The sequence below is a fragment of the Phyllobates terribilis genome, unplaced genomic scaffold (genome assembly GCF_046119375.1).
Source record: "Phyllobates terribilis strain yellow unplaced genomic scaffold, ASM4611937v1 Scaffold_2__4_contigs__length_985480577, whole genome shotgun sequence".
NCBI classification, from domain to species: Eukaryota; Metazoa; Chordata; class Amphibia; order Anura; family Dendrobatidae; genus Phyllobates; species Phyllobates terribilis.
The window spans coordinates 368,101,717-368,125,027 of NW_027362762.1; the positions used below are offsets into that span (position 1 = coordinate 368,101,717).

General features: G+C 45.1%; 1 protein-coding gene across 11 annotated transcripts in view; it reads left to right on the forward strand.

The window, feature by feature from the left end:
- Nucleotides 1–23,311, forward strand: part of DMD (dystrophin) — a 3,940,859-nt gene that overhangs the window by 1,288,967 nt on the left and 2,628,581 nt on the right. For 10 of the 11 annotated variants that reach the window (XM_073664716.1, XM_073664719.1, XM_073664714.1 and 7 more), the window contains exon 9: nucleotides 9,054–9,188. The exons of the other annotated variant lie outside the window; for it this stretch is intronic. In XM_073664716.1, coding sequence (XP_073520817.1) covers nucleotides 9,054–9,188 — 135 coding nt within the window. The remainder of the gene's footprint in view (nucleotides 1–9,053; nucleotides 9,189–23,311) is intronic. 11 annotated transcript variants of the gene reach the window in all.

The window sequence follows — 23,311 nt, forward strand, 5'->3', positions numbered from 1 at the left end:
AGGTACCCATGTAAAAAAAAGTTCAAGGCCGCGAGCCGGCCGCAGTTGCCAAAACCCACAGTCCTACAGGGGGTGCTTGTCCTATTGGCACTATGGAACCAGCCTTCATTGCCAGATCCCGCAGCCCACATAGGAGTCACCTAAACTGCAGGCACCATAGAGTCGGTTAACCCGACCGCAACACGACAGGACAACGCATTGGAGGCAAAGTGACGTTGACACTACCCGGAAACAGCTGTCGTGCTGGAACCAGGCTGGGCAGGAGGGAGTACCCGTGCCAAAGACACTGCCGAGAACCAGCTGACGGTACTGGAACCCGGATGGGTAGTAGAAGGTACAAGAGCAAATGGAACTACCGAGAACCAGCTGGCGGTGCTGGAACCCAGGGTAAATACTAAAAACAGAGTGGAGCCAGAGGTGTATTTGGAGGAGGTTTTAAATCAGTAGTACAGTGGATGTGGACAGAGCAGGAGAAATTGCCGTCCGCACAGCAGGGGAACAGCTGACGTTACTGAACCCCAATAACATGGCAGCAAGTGTTGACTGTGCATACGGCACTTCCGAGCGCCAACTGGCGGTGTTGGAGCTCAGGGATTACAGTTCAGGTGGTAGAAACATGAACAGAACAGGAGACCTGGATACTGTTGCCAACCAATTATTTATTCCTGAAGAGGACTGGCAAATTCATGAGATTTCCAGGCCTTGTTCATTTTGAGAAAAGTAAGCCGGTCAACGTTATCGGAGGATAGTCGCATGCGACGGTCTGTTAGTACACCACCTGCGGCACTAAAGACGCGTTCCGATAATACACTAGCAGCAGGGCAAGCTAGCACCTCCAATGCATACTAACTAAGCTCTGGCCATGTATCCAGCTTACAGACCCAAAGATTGAAGGGAGAAGAGCAGTCTGGGAGTACACTAAGAGGGCAAGACATGTAGTCTGTCACCATCTGACGGAAACGTTGCCTCCTGCTGACTGGAGCTGTCTGTGATGGTGTAGACATTTGTGGGGGCGGGGACACAAAACTTTGCCACATTTCGGCCATACTGGTCTTGCCTTGTGCTGAGGCGCTGCTTCTGCTCCCTCTTTGTGCAGAGCTTCCTCCACTGCCTTGACGCACTGAGCTGCTTTGTAAAACACTAGCAGCACTGCTCTCGGTTGGAATGGAGAACATGATGGAATGCACCAGTGCGTCTTGGTACTCCCGCATTTTACGCTCCCGGTTCAACGGTGTTATGAGGCTTTGTAAGTTGTCCCGGTAGCGAGGATCTAGGAGGGTGGACACCCAATAATCAGCCGTGCTGAGAATGTGGGCGATGCGGCGGTCGTTTCTCAGGCACTGCAGCATGAAATCAACCATGTGCTGCAGACTGCCAACTGGCCAAGAAACGCTGTCCCCTGCTTGAGGCGTGATCTCTGCCTGCTCTGCATCACCCCACCCTTGCTCTAGATACTGACTACTAGAGCATTGTGTACCTCCCTCCTCTGGACAGATGTCTTCCTCATCCATTGACTCCTCCTCATCCTCCTCACAAAGTGTCCCCTGCCTATGCCTTTGTGAGGAACCACGTTGCGCAGACTGTAGAGAAGCAGATGGCATTTGTGACTCCTCATCCTCCACCTCTTCCAAAACCTCATCCCTTAGTGCTTGCAGTGTTTTTTCAAGCAGGCAGATAAGTGGGATAGTCATGCTGACTAGTGCATCATCTGCACTCGCCATCCGCGTGGAATAATCGAAGGCACGCAAAACGTGGCAAATGTCCTTCATAGAGGCCCATTCAGTGGTGGTGAAGTGTGAACGGCGCGCACTGCGACTTGTTTGCGCCTGCTGCAGCTGGTACTCCATTACTGCTGCCTGCTGCTCACACAACCTCTCCAACATATGTAACGTTGAATTCCACCTGGTGGGTAGGTCACATATGATGCGATGTTCCGGAAGACGTAATCGGCGCTGCAGAGCTGCAATGCGTGATCTTGCATTGCTGGAACGCCGCAAGTGAGCGCACTCTATGCGGACCTTGTGAAACAGTGCATCAAGATCCGGATAGTCCCTCAAAAAACTCTGCACGACCAAGTTGAGCACATGTGCCAGACATGGGATGTGAGTGAGGTTGCCTAGGCCCAGAGCTGCCACCAGATTTCGGCCATTGTCACACACTACCATGCCTGGCTGGAGATTCGCTGGCACAAACCACACGTCGCTCTGCTGCTTGATGGCATTCCAGAGCTCCTGCGCTGTGTGGCTTCGATTCCCCAAAGAAATTAATTTTAATACGGCCTGTTGACGTTTGGCCACGGCTGTGCTCATATTGGTCACCATAACAGGTAACCGTTCACGGGTCGATGTGGAGTTAGACCGTGACGGCTCCTGCAGCGCTGATTCAGAGGAACTGGAGTATGAGGAGGAGTCAATGTGTACAGACTGAATTCCTGCAATCCTTGGAGTTGGCAGAACACGTACAGCGCCACTCTCAAGATCTGTACCCGGCTCCACAACATTTACCCAATGGGCAGTGAGGGAAAGGTATCGTCCCTGTCCATGCTTACTGGTGCACGCATCGGTGGTCAGGTGGACCTTGCTACTAACGGCGTTTTGTAGCGCATGTTTAATTTTTCCCTCCACATGATGTTGCAGGGCAGGGACGGCTTGCCTGCTGAAATAAAATCGGCTGGGCACATTGTATTGTGGAACTGCCAATGCCATAAAGTTACGGAATGTGTCAGTCTCCACCAGCCTGAATGATAGCATTTCAAGGGCCAGTAGTTTAGCAATGCCAGCATTCAGAGCCTGTGCTCGGGGGTGGTTTGCCGAGTATGGGCGCCTTTTCTCCCATGCCTGTGCTAACGATGGCTGTAGACTGGCCTGGGAGTGTGAGGATGACTGGGAAAGTGGTGCTGTGGGTGGAATTACACTTTGTCTCTGTACAACAGTGCCAGAGATTCTTCCATGGCGATCCTGTGAGGAAGCCGAACCATCTGTGTGTGAGCTGGAGGAAGAGGCTGCAACACGAGCTGAAGAGGTGGTAGGTGGCGCTGTAGGTTGGCCTAGGTCTTCAGTGTGTTTTTGTAACTCCACCACGTGCTTGGTCCGCATATGTTTCCACATATTTGTGGTATTGAGGTTGCTGACACTTTTCCCTCTTTTCACCTTCTGATTACACAGCTTGCATTTGACAAAGCAAATGACATCTGCAACTGTGTCAAAAAAGGACCAGGCACTGCAAGTCTTGGGAGCGCCCGCTTTGGATTTTGGAAGAGCCATGCTCCTAATGGGTGCCGAAGTGGAGGCTACAGGCAACCAAGTCTGCCCCCTCCCTCTCCCTCCTTTTTGGGCCGTTCGGGGAATCTCTTCCTCAGAGCTGCTCCCACCACCTTCCTGTCCCTCACGCCATGATGGGTCAAGGACCTCATCATCTACACCACCCTCTTCAAACAACTGCTTCTCCTGGGTAGTCTCGACAGCACAGTACGCACCAGAAAGTGGCACCTGAGTCTCATCATCAGATACGTACTGAGGTGTGCTGCTGACCATAGGCACTGGCCCACCCGCCTCTTCAGATTCAGAGAGACAAAACGGTTGCGCATCACTGCATACTACCTCTTCTTCAAATTCTTGAATTCTGCTTGGCTGGCCCCCTCTTTCCAAGCCAAGAGATTCAGAGAACAGAAGTAGAGATGGCTCCTGTCCAGGGCTCTCTGACTGCCTGGGCAATTTGGCAGGTGGTGAAGAGACAGATGGGTGCTCTTCAGTGCTCAGGACCTGAGAGGATCTGGAACTAATTGAAGTCGATGCGTTAGCTGCCATCCATCCGCCAACGGCTTCAATTTGGTCCTCCCGCAGCAGTGGGGTACGGCTAGCTCCTACAAAGCTGCGCATAAAGGACTGTTCCCTGGTAAAACTGGGGGATGCTGAGTCACTGGTGCCTGCAGCAGGCACAGAATCCCCACGTCCTCTCCCTGCAGGCACAGAATCCTCACGTCCTCTCCCTGCAGAAACTCCACGCCCACGCCCACGCCCACGACGACATGCCTTACTCCCTGCCTTCTTCATCTTGGTAGACTGATAAAGATAGGCAGAAAAGTACTAAGGACTTAGTGTGCTTATTCCTGAACAGCTGCTAACAGGTATAAGAAACACTAATTTTATAAAGTGTGGACTAGACTTTAATATGAGCTAATGTGGCCTACACAACTGTAAAGTGGAGTGTTTGGTGAACTTTATTTAGGTTTTTTTTGTCACAAAAAGACACTGGATGTGCCTAAAGATGTAATAACGATAGTATCACAAACTTTTTGTAGCTATTACAATGTAGGAAGGTAACCTACAATGCAATAGATGAGGCTGCAAAAAAGAGGCTAATACTAATCTGGCTGGGGCTGCAAGGCCCAATGCTGCAGAAAGGCTCCTCTAACTACTCCTATATAGTGTGTTTGGAACCAATTTAGCTGAATACGGATGGAACCACCACACTAATAGGAGATATCAGGAAAAATTATGAATTGGCAAAAAAGGACAATGTATGAGGCAGTGACACACACTGAGTGCACTACAAGCAGACGTCGTTGAAGCACACACTACAGGGTGAGCTGCACTCACACACCAGACCTTGCAGACAGCGGTGAACAGTACAGATGCAGGGCACTCTGCACTAGCGCTGCAAGACCAAAAAAAATTCTCTATCTACTCCTATATAGTGTGTTTGGAACCAATTTAGCTGAATACGGATGGAACCACCACACTAATAGGAGATATCAGGAAAAATTATGAATTGCCAAAAAAGGACAATGTATGAGGCAGTGACACACACTGAGTGCACTACAACCAGACGTGGTTGAAGCACACACTACAGGGTGAGCTGCACTCACACACCAGACCTTGCAGACAGCGGTGAACAGTACAGATGCAGAGCACTGTGCACTAGCGCTGCAAGACCAAAAAAATTTCTCTATCTACTCCTATATAGTGTGTTTGGAACCAATTTAGCTGAATACGGATGGAACCACCACACTAATAGGAGATATCAGGAAAAATTGTGAATTGGCAAAAAAGGACAATGTATGAGGCAGTGACACACACTGAGTGCACTACAACCAGACGTGGTTGAAGCACACACTACAGGGTGAGCTGCACTCACACAGAGACCTTGCAGAAAGCGGTGAACAGCACAGAGAACTGTGCACTAGCACTGCAAGGCACAGCGATTTATAAAGTAGCTTGGGTAAAGCAGAATCGACCAAATAGGTAGCTAAAACTGTCCCTCAGAACAACAGCGTCCTATCCCTAACTGAATTCACAGCAGAGTGAGCTCAAAATGGCGGCGGCGGCTTTTATAGTGCATCATGACATCATTTCAGCAGCCAATCACAGCCATGCCATTAGTTAAGATGCCTACATGCCTAACAGGATGTGCCCACACTTCTTAGGATCCTCATTGGCTGAATAAAATGAAAATGGCTCATTGCATTATGGGAACTTCCGATTCCGGTATACGATATTGCAAAAGTATCGGAATTAAGTATCGGAATTCCGATACCGCGAATATCGTCCGATACCCGATATTTCAGTATCGGAATGCTCAACACTAGCTATAATCCAACTTTTGTGAGAAATCCATAACTAATCAGATTTGTTTAGAGTCATTTTGCTTATTTCAAGATACTAGTGAACTATATCATATTAATGGCTTCACTTGACTAAGCATCTGTCATCTTAAATAGTGCTGCATTGGAGTGAGCTGCAGTACCACTCAGCACCACACACAATGTTCAGATCTGTGTCGATCTGATCTACATCAGTTGATTGGCATGAGTGCTAGGAATAAGATCCCACCAATCGGAAAATGCTGATTTAGCCTAACTTTATGTAATCAGTATTAAAATCCCAGGAAAACCTCTCAAAGGTCTGAGAGGCAGAATAGTATAGTCAGGATTGCTGTGCTACCTTGTGAATGATAAGTGATATAACCATTACAATTAAACACGATGTATAAAAAATGAGTCCATCATATCAATCTTCAAACCCTTAAAAGTAAAATGTGTGATCCTAGTGGGATTACCTGATGAAGTGAAAGGATATTTTACATTCTACTTTGCTGACCAGATCTTTGTTGCTAATTATATGTAAATTGAATAGCATCTAACATGTAAACATCTGTCACCCCAAAAGCTGAAATTTAACTATTCAGACCTCATAAAAAGGACTTAGCCCTTATAAAAATAATACTTGTACTCTAGGTTTTAATACATTTGTGGAATAGAAAATAATTTTTATCAAACATGTTAATGAAGGGGCTTTGGTGCACCCCTGATGAGGACAAGAGCTCGGTGGATGATATACAGTAGCAGCATGGAGGATTATATACAGCAGCATGGGGGATATTATATAACTACACTGAGCAATGTAGCTTTGAATCCAGCACTGTAGTCAGGCTGCTGCAGAAAATCTACCTGTCTCTCAACTTCTGCATGTTCTTTCACTTTTCTTCCTTCTCTTCCTCTTCATAGACTTTAATAGTCAACTACAATCTTATACTTAATTGAGCTGTTAGACTGTCCTATTTTGACAAAGATAGTTTTAACTGTTTTTGAGAGTAAATTATGAGTTCAGGTGTATGTAACAGAGTAGGTGAAGAAAGCCATATTTCTCTGATAAGATATATTACAATATTATATGTGCTTTGCACTGCACTATGCTGCTCTTCTACTGCGCTCTGGTGCTCTATCTTCAGGGTCTGTAAAGAAAGAACACGTTAAACTTCAGTTGGATGAAGGGATACTTTGCATATTGGGCTATCTTTTAGCACGGAGGCATAACTTTGGAGAAGCATAGACAAAAAGGAAAAACTGTTCCAGCTTCTATGGATCAGTGATGTAGTTCCAATTGAAGGAGATATTCGATGTAAATTAAAAAATCCAGTAAACAAAACCTATTTAAAGGCCTTTTACACCACCATAATTTTTGACCTCGTAGCTGCGGAAAAAACTTAAATGGTGGAGTAACTGATGTTGCTCTAGAAGTACAATATATTGTATCTTTGTACTGTGTTAGCTAGTAGATAGAAAAATATTAACATTTGAGAGTCCTCAGTGGTTGATACAGTCCTCAGTGGTTAGCCATTAAAAGGTCTTAACCACTGAGGACTCTCTAGAGCACGAATTTCAAACTCAAATACACAGAGGGACAAAATTTAAAACTTGGACAAAGTTGGGGGCCAACCTTGATATTTATTAAAAACAATTGTCTACAATTGAGGAAATTTTTCTCTATCAAGAAATATAACAATGAACCTTTGCATATGGAAACAAACTTACAGGTGTTGTCCCACGAACAAAGTATATTTTAATTAATAGATCTTAGAATAAAATAAAACACATAATCACAAATGAGTCATACCGGAACAGCATAATATGTTATGTAAGAGCAGTAAAAGCATACGGACCAATGGCTTAATTTAAATATGTAACAACAAAGGATAAAAAAATTTAAATAATAGAGATAATAAAGTATGATCCCAACAAAAGAACCCGCTAAACACAGTAAGATGACCCTACTGTACCCTTAACCCCACCCGGGCCAAGTATGGTGACCCCATTACAGTATGATTCCCCAATTGTAATCTCCACACAGCCCTCCACACAGTATAATGGGCACTACGTAGTCATCTATACATTATAATGGGCCCCACATAGTCCTCCATACAGTACAATGGCCCACATAGTCCTCCATGCAGTATAATGGGACCTGCATTGCTTTCCATACAGTATAATGGGCCATGCAGTACCTTCCATACAGTATAATGGGCCCTGCATTACCTTCCATAGAGTATAATGGGCCCTGCATTGCCTTCTAAATGGTATAATGGGCACCACATAGTCCTCCATACACAATAATGGACCTACATAGTTCTCTATACAGTATAATGGACCCTGCTTGTCTTCCATACAGTATAATAGCCTACATAGTCCCCCACACAGTATAATGGCCCTACATTAAAAAAATAAAATAAATAATCACCTCTCCTCGTTCCCCTGATGCTCTTGTCTTGGCAGCAAGCGCGCTTAACCTCTCCTCTTGGCATAGTGGATTTGTTGCATTAACGTCATCGGACCTTCTCGGCTTAGACATTAGATGCAGAGAGAGAATGATGGTGGAGGGAGCGTCAGCTGAAGGCTCACTATTTCACAATTGCTTTAAACTGTATCGGAATCCAGTTGAAAGTGTGATTCCAGATGAGGGGCCCACCTGGTGTCACAGACCAAATACACTTACCCCGTTGGCCAGATTTGGCCCGCCGGCCAGAGTTTGACATGTGTGCTCTAGAGGTACACATTTGCTTGATGTTTTATGTCCTTCAGGTGTTTGGTATGGGTTTCCTGAAGTTCGCGCCGCACTATAAAATTATACAGTTGGCTTTATTGGTTTCCTATAAAATTGGTCTTAGTGTGCTTAGAAAATTAGGGTTGTAAGACTTATTGTGAAGGAAAGAATAGTGACAGTTTCTGTAAAGAGCTATAAAGTGTAATATATGCAAGGGGAAACACAACATAAGGTCAATGATTGTTCTAAGGTTTCATTTGCACAGCACATAGTATTGCCATAGCTATTAAAGTGCAATTTTTCCCATGTAAAATTAATTTTACATAAACCCTGACGCAAATTTAGCAAAAATAAAGTTAAAACTTATTTTTCCACTTTGAATTTAATTAGAATTTGAACAATAATTTTAGAAATATATTTTCAGCAATTAAATAGTAAAAGATATTTTTGCCTACACTTTTCCATGCAATTTTGCCATGTTTCCACAGTATATTTATTTGACAGATACATTTTGACCACATTCAAGTGATGATTTGTGCTCGTATGTATTTCTGGATTATAGACATTATGTAACACTCATTTTCTTTAACTTAAAGAAGTCACATCATATTAAAGGATATAATGGATTAAAGGAGATTTGCTGGTGGATTACGGATTTAAAACATATATGAATCTTAGTCTGTATGCATTTACCAATTTGTGTGTGCCTTTTGTCCTCTCCTCTCTTCTTCTCAGATCACTGTCAATGTAGCACAGGGACGTGTGCACACCCCTTCACCTCCTCCCAAACCTCGCTACAAAAGCTATGCCTACACACAAGCTGCTTATGTCATGTACCCTGACCAAAAAGGGAGACAGTTCCCTCCACAGGTCTGTTAAAATGTTTTACTGTGTAAAAAATTTTAACGTGCTTCTGCATGCCGCATGTGATTGTGTAGATGGTAAACCAGACTGTCTAAATGTGATTGTTAAATGTATGTGTGTTCAGAAGCTTTTGCTAATGCTATAACTATAGAAAACATTGAATTTGATAGAATAATAAAACAAGTAATTAATCTTCAGGTATTATGTATAAATTAATATATAATAATAAACTTTTACGAATGTAGCTACAGCAATGCCTTAACAATGTTATGTTTCGAAAAGTTTCATTATCTTCATATTTCTAAATAAGTCACACTAAGTTGTAAATCTAATGACTAGCGGATTTTTTGAAGTTCGGATTCTGGTACCCGACCCAAACTTTATTCCACAGTTGTTTTCAAATGGGTTCGGGTACCAGAAATCCAAACTCATTTGAAAACAATGGTGACCCAAACTTTTGAGCTGGAAAACCTTCTCTCTCTTCTCTTGTACTTCCCCTGGAACTCTAAACATTGCAATGGACTTCGGGGAGTAGTCAGTGTTCTGCGTTTAGCACCGGACACTAACTGTTTTGTTTGAGCGCCAAACTTTTAAGTTTGGGTTCGCTCATCTCTACTGATGACCTATCCACTTTTCCTGACAAAGTCCAGTGTGGTGAAAGAGTGGCACAGGGGTGTCATAGAGGTATCATTACTATTATTGGCGGACACAGACAGAAGATGGCCCCTGTGCAAGAACAGTATATGGGCCCTTTCCAGTCCAATATCTCATCATAGTGCACAACTCCTCCTTATTTATAGGTGGAAATGGGCCCCCTTACCTGTTGGGCCTGTGTGGGGCTGCACAGGTTGCAGGGGCATCCGCCCATGATTACCATAAAAAAGGGTTGCAGTAGATCGGCTAACTTGGCTGGACACGGAAGTAAACACGGAACACTGTCTCTTTAAATTTCTTGTTGGCTTATTAAACGACATAAACCAATATAGAGTTCATAAAAATAAACACGGCCCTTCTGGCATAATAGCAAAACAAAAGAAAATGTCCAGCATAGTCCTGGAGCTCTAAAAACCACCTGGTTACTTGGGCATTCTTCCCCATCCTTTCCCTCATCTATCTAAGGGGTGCATGATCTGACACTAACCTGAACCTCCGGCCTAAAAGGTAATACCTCAGGGTGTCAACTGCCCACTTGACGGCCAAGCACTCTTTTTCTACGATGGCGTTGTTTTTATCACAGGCAAAGAGTTTTCTGCTTAGATACAGGATGGGATGTTCCTCCCCATTCACTTCTTTGGACAACAGGGCTCCTAACCCAACCTCTAAGGCCTCCATCTGGACCAAAAACTCTTTATTGAAGTCAGGAGCAATCAAGACCGGGTGCTTATACAGGGAGAGCTCCAATTCCTGTAAGGCTCCCTCCACTTCAGAAGACCATTTGGCCATCACCGTCTTCGTCCCTTTAAACAGGTTGATCAGGGGTGCCGCTAACCTGGCGAAATTCGGGATAAATCACCTATAGTATCCCACAATTCCTAGAAACGCCTGAAACTATTTCTTGGAGGTTGATTGCGGCTACTTTTGGATTGCTTCCACCTTCTTCACCTGCAGCTTTATTTCGTCCCTTCCGACGATGTAGCCCAAGTATTTTGCTTCTTCTTTTCCCATAGCGCATTTATTCGGGTTTATGGTAAAGCCGGCCGTACTCAGAGCATTCAGTACCGCCTGGACCTTCTGTAGGTGACTTCCCCAATCTGGGCTGAAGATCACTATGTTGTCAAGGTAAGTATCAGGGTTTCACATAGACGACATTGGGGAGATCACGCAATATCTCGCTGTTGCCGTCACTGTCAGGATTTTGTCAGGGATTCGCGAGCACACGATCCAGACTACTCACTACTTAGGTGAGCATATGGCATCACATGCCCGTATTCCAACGCATGGAATATGTGTATTCGTCACGGTCACTGTCAGCTTCACGATAGCCCAATTATGATTATTCGCTGCAACCACCGTTCAGATTTGAAATATAAAAAAGGCCTGGGTAGACGCCTGCGTTCTGGTAGCGTATATGGCTTTGGGGGATGGAACAATTATAGGACAAAAGAAACAGAACTATTCAATTTTATATTTAATCCAAAAGGGAGCCAGTGTTTAGAAAAAATATACAAGATTTTACAAACTGGGACAATTACAATACATATGCAGTAACACAAAATAATAAGGATTAATGCAGAAACTTACTATAAGATCGCTGAGACGATTCAGTATAGCTGGAGGAGGGGCTCCCCGATTTGATTTGAACGTTATTGAATGTGATCCGTTGCTTATAGTATCTATACCCCCTTGGCAATGAATATCAATCTTCAGTTGGCTCTTTTTATGCTGAGGGGGGAGACCGACCCACACACCCCTGTGATGACATCATGTGGGCTGGCTCTAGCCTGCAGATTTTTATAAAGAGATCTGGGATAACTTATTGCTGGTTGATCCCAGAAGCCCAAAAGTGATGCCATATTTTCTATTATGATTTTATCTTCATTTAGAGACCACACATGGCGTAGTTGAGATCTGCTGTTATGGTGCTTTTGCACCACAGCCCCCCAGAGGGGCTTACGGCTACGAAAAAATAAGCATCTTGTTCCTTAGCTGACCCTGCCTCTAAAAATATGGGTCCCATTATTAGCAGAGTTATGGAACTTCCAATATTCCATATTTCGTATTAGCTCCGGACATCCTGGAGTTTGTGTTAAACCCCTTGGGACAAATGGTGGATAAGGGAGGGGTGAAGAGGGGTTTGGAAGAAATGGTTTATATTTTCATAATATCTCCCTGACAGTAAGCAACGGCGCACTTCTTGTGCAAGGCTAGGATCTGGCCCATGGCCCTCTGAAAGGTAGTTGGGGCACCCTGCAGACCGAACAGAATCCAGGTATAATGAAAACAACCGTAGGGTGTAGAGAAAACTGCCTTCACCATGGCACTTGGAGACAGGAGGATTTGCCAATATTGTTTTGTTACATCCAGGGTAGTGTTGTATCTGGCTGGCCCTAGCCTTTCAATAAGTTCATCGAACCGGGTCATCAGATATGCAGTGAATTTAGACACTTCATTTAGCTTTCTGTAGTCATTAGAAGCGCCATTCTCCATCCGGCTTCGGCACAAGAACAAAAGGGCTGGACCAGCCGCTCTTTGACTCCTCGATGACGCCCAGGTTCAACATTCTCTGCACCTCCATGGAGATCACCTCGTGGCGGGCTTTGGGGATTCGATGTGGCCTCTGGTTCACGCATACATGCGGTTCTGTTAAGATCTCATGCTCTACAACCTGCGAACACCTTGGCAACTCCGAAAACAGTTCTGGGCCGCGCTGAAGCAGTTCTCGGCACTGTTGTTTTTGGGCTGGTGACAGTGTTTCTGCCACTTTGACATCCTCAACACTGGCTTCAGGATTGGCCCCCAGACAGGTAATTTCCACCGGTTCTTTGTCTCGCCATGGTTTAAGCAGGTTGATGTGGTATATCTGGTACGGCTTTCTTCTTCTTGGCTTGTGAAATTTACAGATGATGTCACTCAACTTCTCGACCACCTCATATGGCCCTTGCCACTTGGTCAGAAATTTACTTTCAACCGTGGGTACTAACACCAATACCAGGTCTCCAGGACTGAATTGTCTCAGCTTTGCGCCCAATTATAGACCCTTGCTTGGGTTTGTTGTGCTTAAAGGAGGCTCTCATTCACAATCGGCATCACCTTTCCAATCAGATCCTACATCTGGGTCACATGCTTGATGATGCTCCGGTGGGGTGTAACCTCTGCTTCTCGGGTCTCCTTCACTATATCTAGAAGTCCCCTAGGGTGCCATCCGTATAGTAGCTCAAACGGTGAGAATGCTGTAAAGCTCTGGGGAACTTTCCTGATGGAGAACAGCAGGTATGGCAGTAGGCAATCCCAGTCTTGCCCATGCTTCTCCATGACCTTCTTCAGCATAGACTTCAAGGTCTTGTTGAATCTCTCCACCAGGCCGTCCATTTGTGGATAGTATACTGATGTCCGAAGCTGTGTAATCTGGAGACCTTTACACAACTCCCTTATTACTTTGGACATAAAAGGAGTTCCCTGGTCATTCAGGATCTCCTTTGGCAGGCCCATCCGGGAGAAAATATTCACTAGTTCTCTGGCTGTATTCCTGGTGGAGGAGTTTCTCAGTGGTACCGCCTCTGAATATCAAGTGGCATAGTCCAGCACTACCAGGATGTATTGGTGCCCCCTGGCAGACTTAACCAAGGGCCCGACAATGTCCATAGCAATCCGGTCAAATGGGACCTCTGTAATAGGCAATGGCACTAGAGGGCTTCGGAAGTGGGACAGGACAGGCAGTAACTGACAATCTCTCTGTGACATCCAGGCCAGTAGAACCTCTGCAGGACCCGCTCTTGGGTTTCTCTTCTCCCAGATGCCCACTCAAGATATGAGAATGGGCCAGGTCTAACACACTATGCCTATAGGTACCCGGCACCACCAACTGCTCTACCACTCCCTCTCTTGGTTTAGTGACCCGATAAAGCAGTTCCTCATTTAGTGTGAAATATGGGAACCTGGTGTCACCCCCGGCTCTTGAGCAACACCACATTATCAAATGCATTTTTTAATGTGAGATCCTGCATCTGAGCAGTACCAAAATTCCCCCCAGGAACCCACAACTCAGGAATCATGACCTCTTGGGTCATCGTCTCGTACTAGTCACTGCCAAGGAGACACACGGGGAATTCATCTATCTCTGACTGTGTTGGGGATTCAACATGGTGGAACAGGCTCCTTCCTGAGTCACGAGGTATGCATGCTTCCTCCATAAGTCAAAGAACCGGCTAAAGTCTCGCCCTGTAATTACTGGGTGTAGCAGGTGCTTAACTACTCCAAGCTCATGGGACTCAGCGCCTCAGTTCGTTTATATAGTCACTCTGGAAACAGGGTATTCTTTGGTGTCCCCACAGTGAACGCCCACATTTTTCCCAGGGATCAACTGGTGGGGGAGTGTGGCCCTTATCAGAGTCACCAAACTCCCCAAGTCCCAGAGTCCAAGAATCCCATCACCAGTATCACATTTATTGTTATGGAACATGCCTGTGGCCCCTCACTTGGCTGACAGTCCACACTGCAGGGTGGATAGGCATAATATGAAAAGTGCCTCCCCATGCTGCCATCCATCTGTTCGGAGGACATTGGACAACGGGCGGCTATGTGTCCAGGACTATGACATCTCCAACAGGTCAAATCCTTACCAGCGGATTTTGGAAACCCCTCAGTGACCCCTTGTGGTGGATCTACTACCTCTCTTTGGAGATTCAGGTTCCTTCTGGGTACCCCAGTACGGGGATGCAACAAAGCCCAACTTCCTCTCGGACCTTTTGACCACCTGGTACCTTTCGACTAGGCCTACTAGATTATCTGCATTTCGGGGGTCCCCCTGGGAAACCCCAAAACCTAGGTCTTCACCGGCCTGGGAAGGGAGAGAATCTTTCCATTATGACCCGCTCCACCATCTGGGCTGGGGTGGAGGACTCCAGCTGCAACTACTTCCATACCAGATGCAGCAGATCAAACATTTGTGAGCGAGGGTGTTTATCACCGCAACACGCCAAGTGGTGGACCCTTTGAGCTCGAACAGACATAGTCACCCCTGAGCATATCAGTATCTCAGTTTTTAGTTTGGAATATTCCTGGGCATCCTGTAAGGCCAAGTCATAATAAGCCTTCTGGGGCTCGCCAGTCGAATAGGGTGCCAGCACCCCAGCCCACTGCTCCTGCGGCAGCTTTTCCCGCTCTACTACCCTTTCAAACACAGTCAAAAAGGCTTCTCCTGGGGTATTTTTTTGCTCATCTTACCACTTTCCGGACATATGTGTCATTATCACCTGGACTTGGGGGAGGGGCAGCAGTCCTCCCATGAACTGCTTCTGTGAACAACTTAATCTGTTGCTGCTGTTTTCGGTACTGGTCTTGTTGCTGCTGCAGTTGCTGCTGCTGTTGTTGGATCTGTTGCATCAGTAGCTTACTCATCTCCTGATGTGCCAATTGTTGCTGCTGTTGGGCCAGCTGTTGCTGCTGTTGGGCTTGCTGTTGCTGCTGTTGAGCTTTTACAAGGTGTTTAATCAGGTCCTCCATGTTGTCTGACTCTGCCTCCTGGCTCACTGCAGCCTTCACTCAGGACATGCAATCCCTCTTGTAGCAGTCACACGTGTTCGCTGGGAATGCTGCTCGCACTTCTAACAAAACCTGTGGTAGATTGGCTCACTTGGCTACACACAGAAGTAGACGCGGAACACTGTCTCTTTAAATTTCTTGTTGGTTTATTAAACGGCATAAACCAATATAGAGTTCACAAAAATAAATACGGCCCTTCTGGCATAATAGCAAAACAAAAAAAAATGTCCAGCATAGTCCTTGTACCTGCCGGGGTTCGGCCACTTAGAGTTTAGCAAAACACACGGTTCAGATTAGCACAAAATCACAAAAGCTCCTCTCTCTGGAGCTGGCCTGCAGATACTGAACAACACCTGAGTCAAAAGGCTGGCTATGTATAACCCAGACCACACTTTGGGGTGGAGATATGGTGAATGGCCTCCCACCCGCACTATGGCCATTCACAAAAAAAAACAGCCCTTCTAAAATAGCGGTTTAACCCTCTCAGCACATAATATGCTGAAGAAGACTTACCAGTTTCACATCACTCAATCTATTAGCCTCAGTGAAACATATCTCCCCTCCAGTTTTCTGCCAGTGACTTTGTCACAGGGTATAAATATTTTAAGACATCTGCCCTCGTGTTTGGTTAATAAACACAATGCCACTTATTACTTATATTATTGCTCAATTTGCAATACAAGTTATTGGATGAGCTGTCCCAATGAGTGTCTCATAATGATTTTTGTCGAACAGCTATAAGCCCCATATCTTACAAGATAGAAGCCACTGACTGGCACACGTGTTATTCTATGAATTGTGTATGATTTGTAATTGCAACAACCAGAGATACAGAAATATGTACTTTTGATGAAAAAGAGATAATAAAATAATAATAATCTTTATATAGCGCTATTATATTCTTCAGCGCTTTACATACATTATCATTGCTGTCCCCAATGGGGCTCACAATCTAGATTCCCTATCAGTATGTCTTTGGAGTGTGGGAGGAAACCAGAGAACCCTGAGGAAACCCACGCAAACACGGGGAGAACATACAAACTCCTTGCAGATGTTGACCTTGGTGGGATTTGAACCCAGGACCCCAGTTCTACAAGGCTGCAGTGCTAACCACTGAACCACCGTGCTGATAAACGTTCTTTAGTACAGATATATTTTAATAAGTGATGAAACTTATAAAGTAGGTGATGACAAATGAAAAATGATTAAATTGAATTAGTAACAATAAAATCAAGGTTGTAGTTTCCTGACAGTAACATAAATCTAAAATAAAAATGTCCACACCAAGCTTATAAAAACAGTTTAATAAGAGGGCAAGGGTCACATAACTTACAAGTATATAAAATCAAGCTCCAAATCATTCCATATAACTGATAGAATGGAATTAATATAGATAAATACACACACATAATGTATATGATAATAGTAATAATAATAATAATAAGCATCATTAGTATATTTGTAAGGGTTTAATATACCTACACTTTCTCTACTTTTAACACTACTGCTAATTGACATAATATGAGTCTTGTATAATCAGTCTGTTATGCTCTATTCCACACATGAATATTTAATTACCCACAGCTTGCATATCTCCTAGATTGATTATTCACTTTATGTTTGTTTGCAATCCTATCAAAAAGGACCCTATTTTGATCATTTAATTTGCTAAATTGAGGTCACTGAAATGATTTCCTAGATTTTAGATTCATATCAAATAAGAATATGGATATGCTAATATACTAATCTCTACTACCAACTTTTCTAAATGTTTTGGCTAGCTATCTAGATATTCCCAGAAGAGTCATCAATTGGAGAAAGGTTAGGTGAGGGAAACTAAAGCAATAGCTGAGCCTAGTGTCAATAACAGAGCCTAGTGTCATCAGCAGGAAAGTGTTGAGGACATGACAAGCCATGGGACAAGATTAGGATGAGGCCCGTAACTATAATACGTGCAGTGGTTACAATCGCACCTGGACTTTGCAGACTAGGAGGCCCAAAAGGCCCATTTGGCATATATGATTAGACCATTACTATTAAATACTTGCAATAATTAGGAGCCCAGTTGAAGCTTTTGCATTGGGGCCCTCAAGATTCAAGTTACGCCACTGACTAGGATGCAGTCTCAATTTAAAAGTTTCAGTGAAACACTTCATTTGTGTGTAGGAAGGATTACTCTCTATCTCCTCTATCTTCCTTCTTGATTAGGCCTCACTCTACTGTACTCAGATGAACAGTTATCTCTTTTTCTGGGCTTGAGCTTTTGTAGCACACAATCCTGCAGCAATATTATCCAGAATCTAACAGTCTTTTTGTCTGATCACTCAATGGATTATATCCCATTGACAATACTCCAGACATCCTATGCAACAAAATGTTGCATTCTGGATCCTATGGACCATGCTTCCCTTATCTCTACACTACCTACAATCTCTTGCACACTGCAAGGCCTACTCTTCTCAAATACTCTAGGCAGGCATACAGTGAGTACGGAAAGTATTCAGACCCCTTTAAATTTTTCACTCTTTGTTTCATTGCAGCCATTTGGTAAATTCTAAAAAGTTCATTTCTTTTCTCATTAAAGTACACTCTGCACCCCATCTTGACTGAAAAAAAACAGAAATGTAGTCTTCTTGGGAATGAGGCAACACGTTTTTCACATCTGGATTTGGGGATCCTCTGCTATTCTTCCTTGCAGATCTTCTCCAGTTCCGTCAGGTTGGATGGTGAACTTTGATGGACATCCATTTTCAGGTCTCTCCAGAGATGCTCAATTGGGTTTAGGTCAGGGCCCTGGCTGGGCCAATCAAGAATGGTCACAGAGTGGTTCTGAAGCCACTCCTTTGTTATTTTAGCTGTGTGATTAGGGTCATTGTCTTGTTGGAAGGTGAACCTTTGGCCAAGTCTAAGGTCCAGAGCACTCTAGAAGAGGTTTTCATCCAGGATATCTCTGTACTTGGCCGCATTCATGTTTCCTTCAATTGCAACCAGTCGTTCTGTCTCTGCAGCTGAAAAACACCCCCATTGCATGATGCTGCCACCACCATGTTTCACTGTTGGGATTGTATTGGGCAGGTGATGAGCAGTGCCTGTTTTCTCCACACATACCGCTCAGAATTATCACCAAAAAGTTTTATCTTCGTCTCATCAGACAAGAGAATCTTATTTCTTGTTACGCTCACGCCCAGACTGACTGGCGTGAGCGTGGTTAGTGGTCCCACTGGGCCACAAAACAAGGAGTGCCTGGAGGGGCGTGACTAGAGGACTCGCCAGATCCGACCACGAACACACGGCGGCTTAATTGACTCCGTGGTCTGAGGAAGGACGTGAGAGGTGGCTCAGGTGCTACTCCAGGTCAGACACCGGTCACAGCTGTTGACCCACACTGGGAAATGCAGGAACGGGCATGTTTGGCTGGTATGCAGACAGGTGGGTACTGGCAGGCACGGCTGGTATGCAGACAGGTGGGTACTGTCAGGCACGGCTGGTATGCAGACAGGCGGGTACAGACAGGTACGGCTGGTATACAGATGGGCCAGTACAGGCAGGTAGGAAAACAGGCTGGATAAGGACCAGTATAGACTGGGATACAGGAGCAGAGTCGCCGGTGCGGAGGACAAGCGGAGCAGAGAAGAGCAGAACCGCAGGTGTGGAGGACAAGCAGAGCAGAGCAGAACCGCAGGTGTGGAGGACAAGCAGAGCAGAGCAGAACTGCCAGTGTGGAGGCCAGAGCAGAACTGCAGATGCGGAGGACAGGCGAAGCAGAGCAGAGTAGAACTGCAGGTGCGGAGGACAAGTAGAGCAGAGCGGAACTGCAGGTGCGGAGGACAAGCAGAGCAGGGCAGAGCAGAGCAAAGCTGCAGGTGCGGAGGGCAAGCGGAGCAGAGCAGAGCAGAACCGCAGGTGCGGAGGGCAAGCAAAGCAGAGCGGAGAAGAGCTGCAGGTGCAGGCAGACAGGACAGGGCTCTGTTCACATGGAACAGACTGGGAAACACAGGAAGATAGATAGAACACAGGAGGTGGAAACAAAGGCAGGGAAATGGGACAGGCAGAACCAGATACACACAATGTACTTGCAATGAAGTAGCGAGTGGACACAAAACTCACAAACAGGAGTACAGAGACAACGATTTGGAGTTAGGTACTGGTTCAGACACAGGAGTAAAAGGGAAGGATCGGACATAGAGAGAAACAGGTAACGGGCTAGAACACAGTTCAGACAGGAACTGATACTGGAACGAGATACAGGAACGAGCCTGGGTACTCAGCCCCCAGGGTGGCAGGAATAGACTAGAAGTCACAGATACAGGTAACGGGCTTGGGTACTCAGCCCCCAGGGTTGCGGGAACAGACAAGATACAGGACAGGACCTGGCAACTCAGTTGCACAGAACACACTGAAAGAAAGTGTTGCTCAGGCACCTCCCACTGGGTGGGGGAGGTTTAAGTATCCAGTGACTCACAGCAATAGGCTGGGGACGCATTAGGACTGCGCACACTGTAACTATAAGAATCAGGAAGTACCAGCGCTGCCGCCCTAAGCTAGCAGACAAGAGACATGCACACAGCAAGTAAAGGAGTACAGTGCACAGCCTGGACTGATAGGTAACTTGGCGGTCTTGCATGGTGGGATATGGTAAGCCATGCCAGCATGGCGCCTGGGATGTTACATTTCTCATAGTCTGGGAGTCCTTCATGTGTTTTTGAGCAAACTCTATGAGGGCTTTCATATGTCTTGCACTGAGGAGAGGCTTCCGACTGGTGGAGGGCTGCAGTGATAGTTGACTTTGTGGAACTTTCTCCCATTTCCCTACTGCATCTCTGGAGCTCATCCACAGTGATCTTGGGGTTCTTCTTTACCTCTCTCACCAAGGCTCTTCTCCCACGATTGCTCAGTTTGGCTGGACAGCCAGGTCTAGGAAGACTTCTGGTGGTCCCAAACTTCTTCCATTTAAGGATTAGGGAGACCACTATGCACTTAGGAACCATGAGTAATGCAGAAATTCTATTGTAACATTGGTCAGATCTGTGCCTTGCCACAATTCTGTCTTTGAGCTCCTTGGGCATTTCCTTTGAGCTTATAATTCTCATTTGGTCTAACATGCACTGTGAGCTCTTATATAGACAGGTGTGTGCCTTTCCACATCAAGTCCTGTCAGTTTAATTAAACACAGCTGGACTCAAATGAAGGAGTAGAACCATCTCAAGGAGGATCACAAGTAAATGGACAGCATGTGACTTAAATGTGTGTCTGAGCAAAGGGTCTGAATACTTATGACCATGTGATATTTCAATTTTTCTTTTTAATAAATTTGCCAAATTGCTGCAATGAAACAAAGAGTGAAGAATTTAAAGGGTCTGAATACGTTCTGTACTTTCTGTACCCACTGCATCACATGATCACTTCACACTATATCTAATATTGCCAACTTTCTGTATTTAACATTTCTTCCTGGCCCCTGTCTGATAGCACATAGCCACCTATATATAGTGAGCTTTCACATAATCCACTTATATACAGTATGAGCCCCCACATAGCCCCCTATATATGGTCTGAGCTGCCACATAGCCCCCTATATACAGTAAGACCCCCCACAAAGTCCCCTATATACAGCATGATACCGCACATAACTCAGTAAATACAGTGCAAGCCCTCACATAGCCCCCTATGTATAGTGTGAGCCCCTACATAGTACCCTGTATACAGAGTGAGCCCCAACATAGCCACCCTATATTCAGTATGAGCCCCCACATAATCAACATATATTCACCTCGCTCCCATTCCCTTGGCGTTCTTTTCCGATTCACTCACTAACTCGTCACATAGCAGACATGATTTAGCCTCCAGCTCCGTCCTCCACCAATGTATTCACTGCTATCTACAGTGGTAATATCTGGACGTGGTTGACGGAGGACATGGCGTGGCCCGTGTTTCCAGCCCTTCGGCTGTCTCGATCTGCAAGCCGGACTGGAATAGCCAGAAGGCTGGATGTACTGTAGCTCATGGGCCGTACTTTGCAGAGATCTGCAATGCAGAATAGTCATTGTTTTCACTGTAATGGCTAAAAAGGGTTATATGAAAACAAATGTAAAACCATACTGACAAGTTAAAATACTTAATGAGGCTGAATGAAAGATAATTAGACTGTACAGACACAATAAAAAGTTAATATAAGACTGAACTAAGGATTTAATGAGGAACTGTCTAAATGGTCAGCTTTTGTTTTTATCTTACTCCTGCTGCTCCTCTGGGAATTTCATCTTCTTACTATATGCTTTCAGAGATATTGGATTTTTTATTTATTGCTAATATTCATGGTCCTTAACGAGGGGGTGTGGGTCAAAAATTAGCACTAGATAAAAAGGTACATAGTTTTGAGGCTGTATGGTGGGTTAAAAAAAGAATACTCAGGGACTGTGATGTAACTAGAGCCCAATGGGCCCCTGTGCAAAATTTGGACCGGGGCGGGGGGGGGGGGGGCGCATGTTGGTCAGGTGTATGAGCCTTTGTAACATTTTAAATCCTGAAAGGACATACGAATTTTCCTTCATCCTGGGCCCATCCCAGTATATATCCCTCATCCTGGTTCCATTCTGGTACATACTGTATATACCAGGATAAGGGACATATATACCAGGATGAGGGATATATACACCAGGATGGGGCCCAGGAAAAGGGACAAATATACCAAGATGGGGAACAATCAGGTGCATCTCACTGAATTAGAATATCATCAAAAAGTTAATTTATTTCAGTTCTTCAATACAAAAAGTGAAACTCATATAGTTTATAGAGTCATTACAAACAGAGTGATCTATTTAAAGTGTTTATTTCTATTAATGTTGATGTTTATGGCTTACAGACAATGAAAACACATAAGTCATTATCTCAGTAAATTTGAATACTTTATAACAATAGCTTGAAAAATGATTTTTAAATCCGAAATGTATGTTCAGTAAATGCACTCAATAGTTGGTTGGGGCTCCTTTTGCATCAATTACTGCATCAATGCAGCGTGGCATGAAGGCTATCAGCCTCTGGCACTGCTGAGGTGTATGGAAGCCCAGGTTGCTTTGATAGCAGCCTTCAGCTCGTCTGCATTGTTGGGTCTGGTGTCTCTCATCTTCCTCTTGACAATACCCCATAGATTGTCTATGGGGTTAACATCAGGCGAGTTTGCTGGCCTATCAAGCAAAGTGATTCTGTTGTTTCTAAACCAGGTATTGGTACTTTTGGGAGTGTGAACAGGTGCCAAGTCCTGCTGGAGAATGAAATTTCCATCTCCAAAAAGCTTGTCGGCAGAGGGAAGCATGAAGTGCTCTAACATTTCCTGGTAGAAGGCTGCGCTGACTTTGGTCATAAGGCTGAGTTCACATGATGCGTTTTTAATGCGTTTCCGCGGCGTTTTTGCAGTTGCGTAAATGCCGCGGAAACGCATTAAAAACGCATGGGTGAAGGGCAGCATTGTTCCCCAATTGAAATCCGCATGTGCTGTGCCCATGATGTGGATTTTTCCGCAGCGTAAACACTGCGCTCAAAAATTTTGCATAAGCGCGGCGTTTTCGCCGCCATTGACTTGCATTAGAACGCGCCAATTCCGCAAGACTGCATTTGTACTTGCGTTATTGGCGCGTTCTAATGTGCGGATGGTACCCGGGTGTGGAGGAGAGGAGAGTCTCCTCCACACCCAGGTACCATTAAAAGCTGTAAAAAAGAATAAAATAAAAAATAAATGTATACTTACCTTCTTTCGGCCCGCGCACCGCTCCTGCTTGGTTCCCGGCACTTTGCAGTGAAGGACCTGCACTGACGTCAGAGTCATGTGACAGGTCACGTGACGCTGACGTCGGCAGGTCTTTCAATTCAAAGTTGCCGGCAAGGGAGAACGGATTGAGCTGGACAGCGCGGGCCATCAGAGGGTAAAGTAT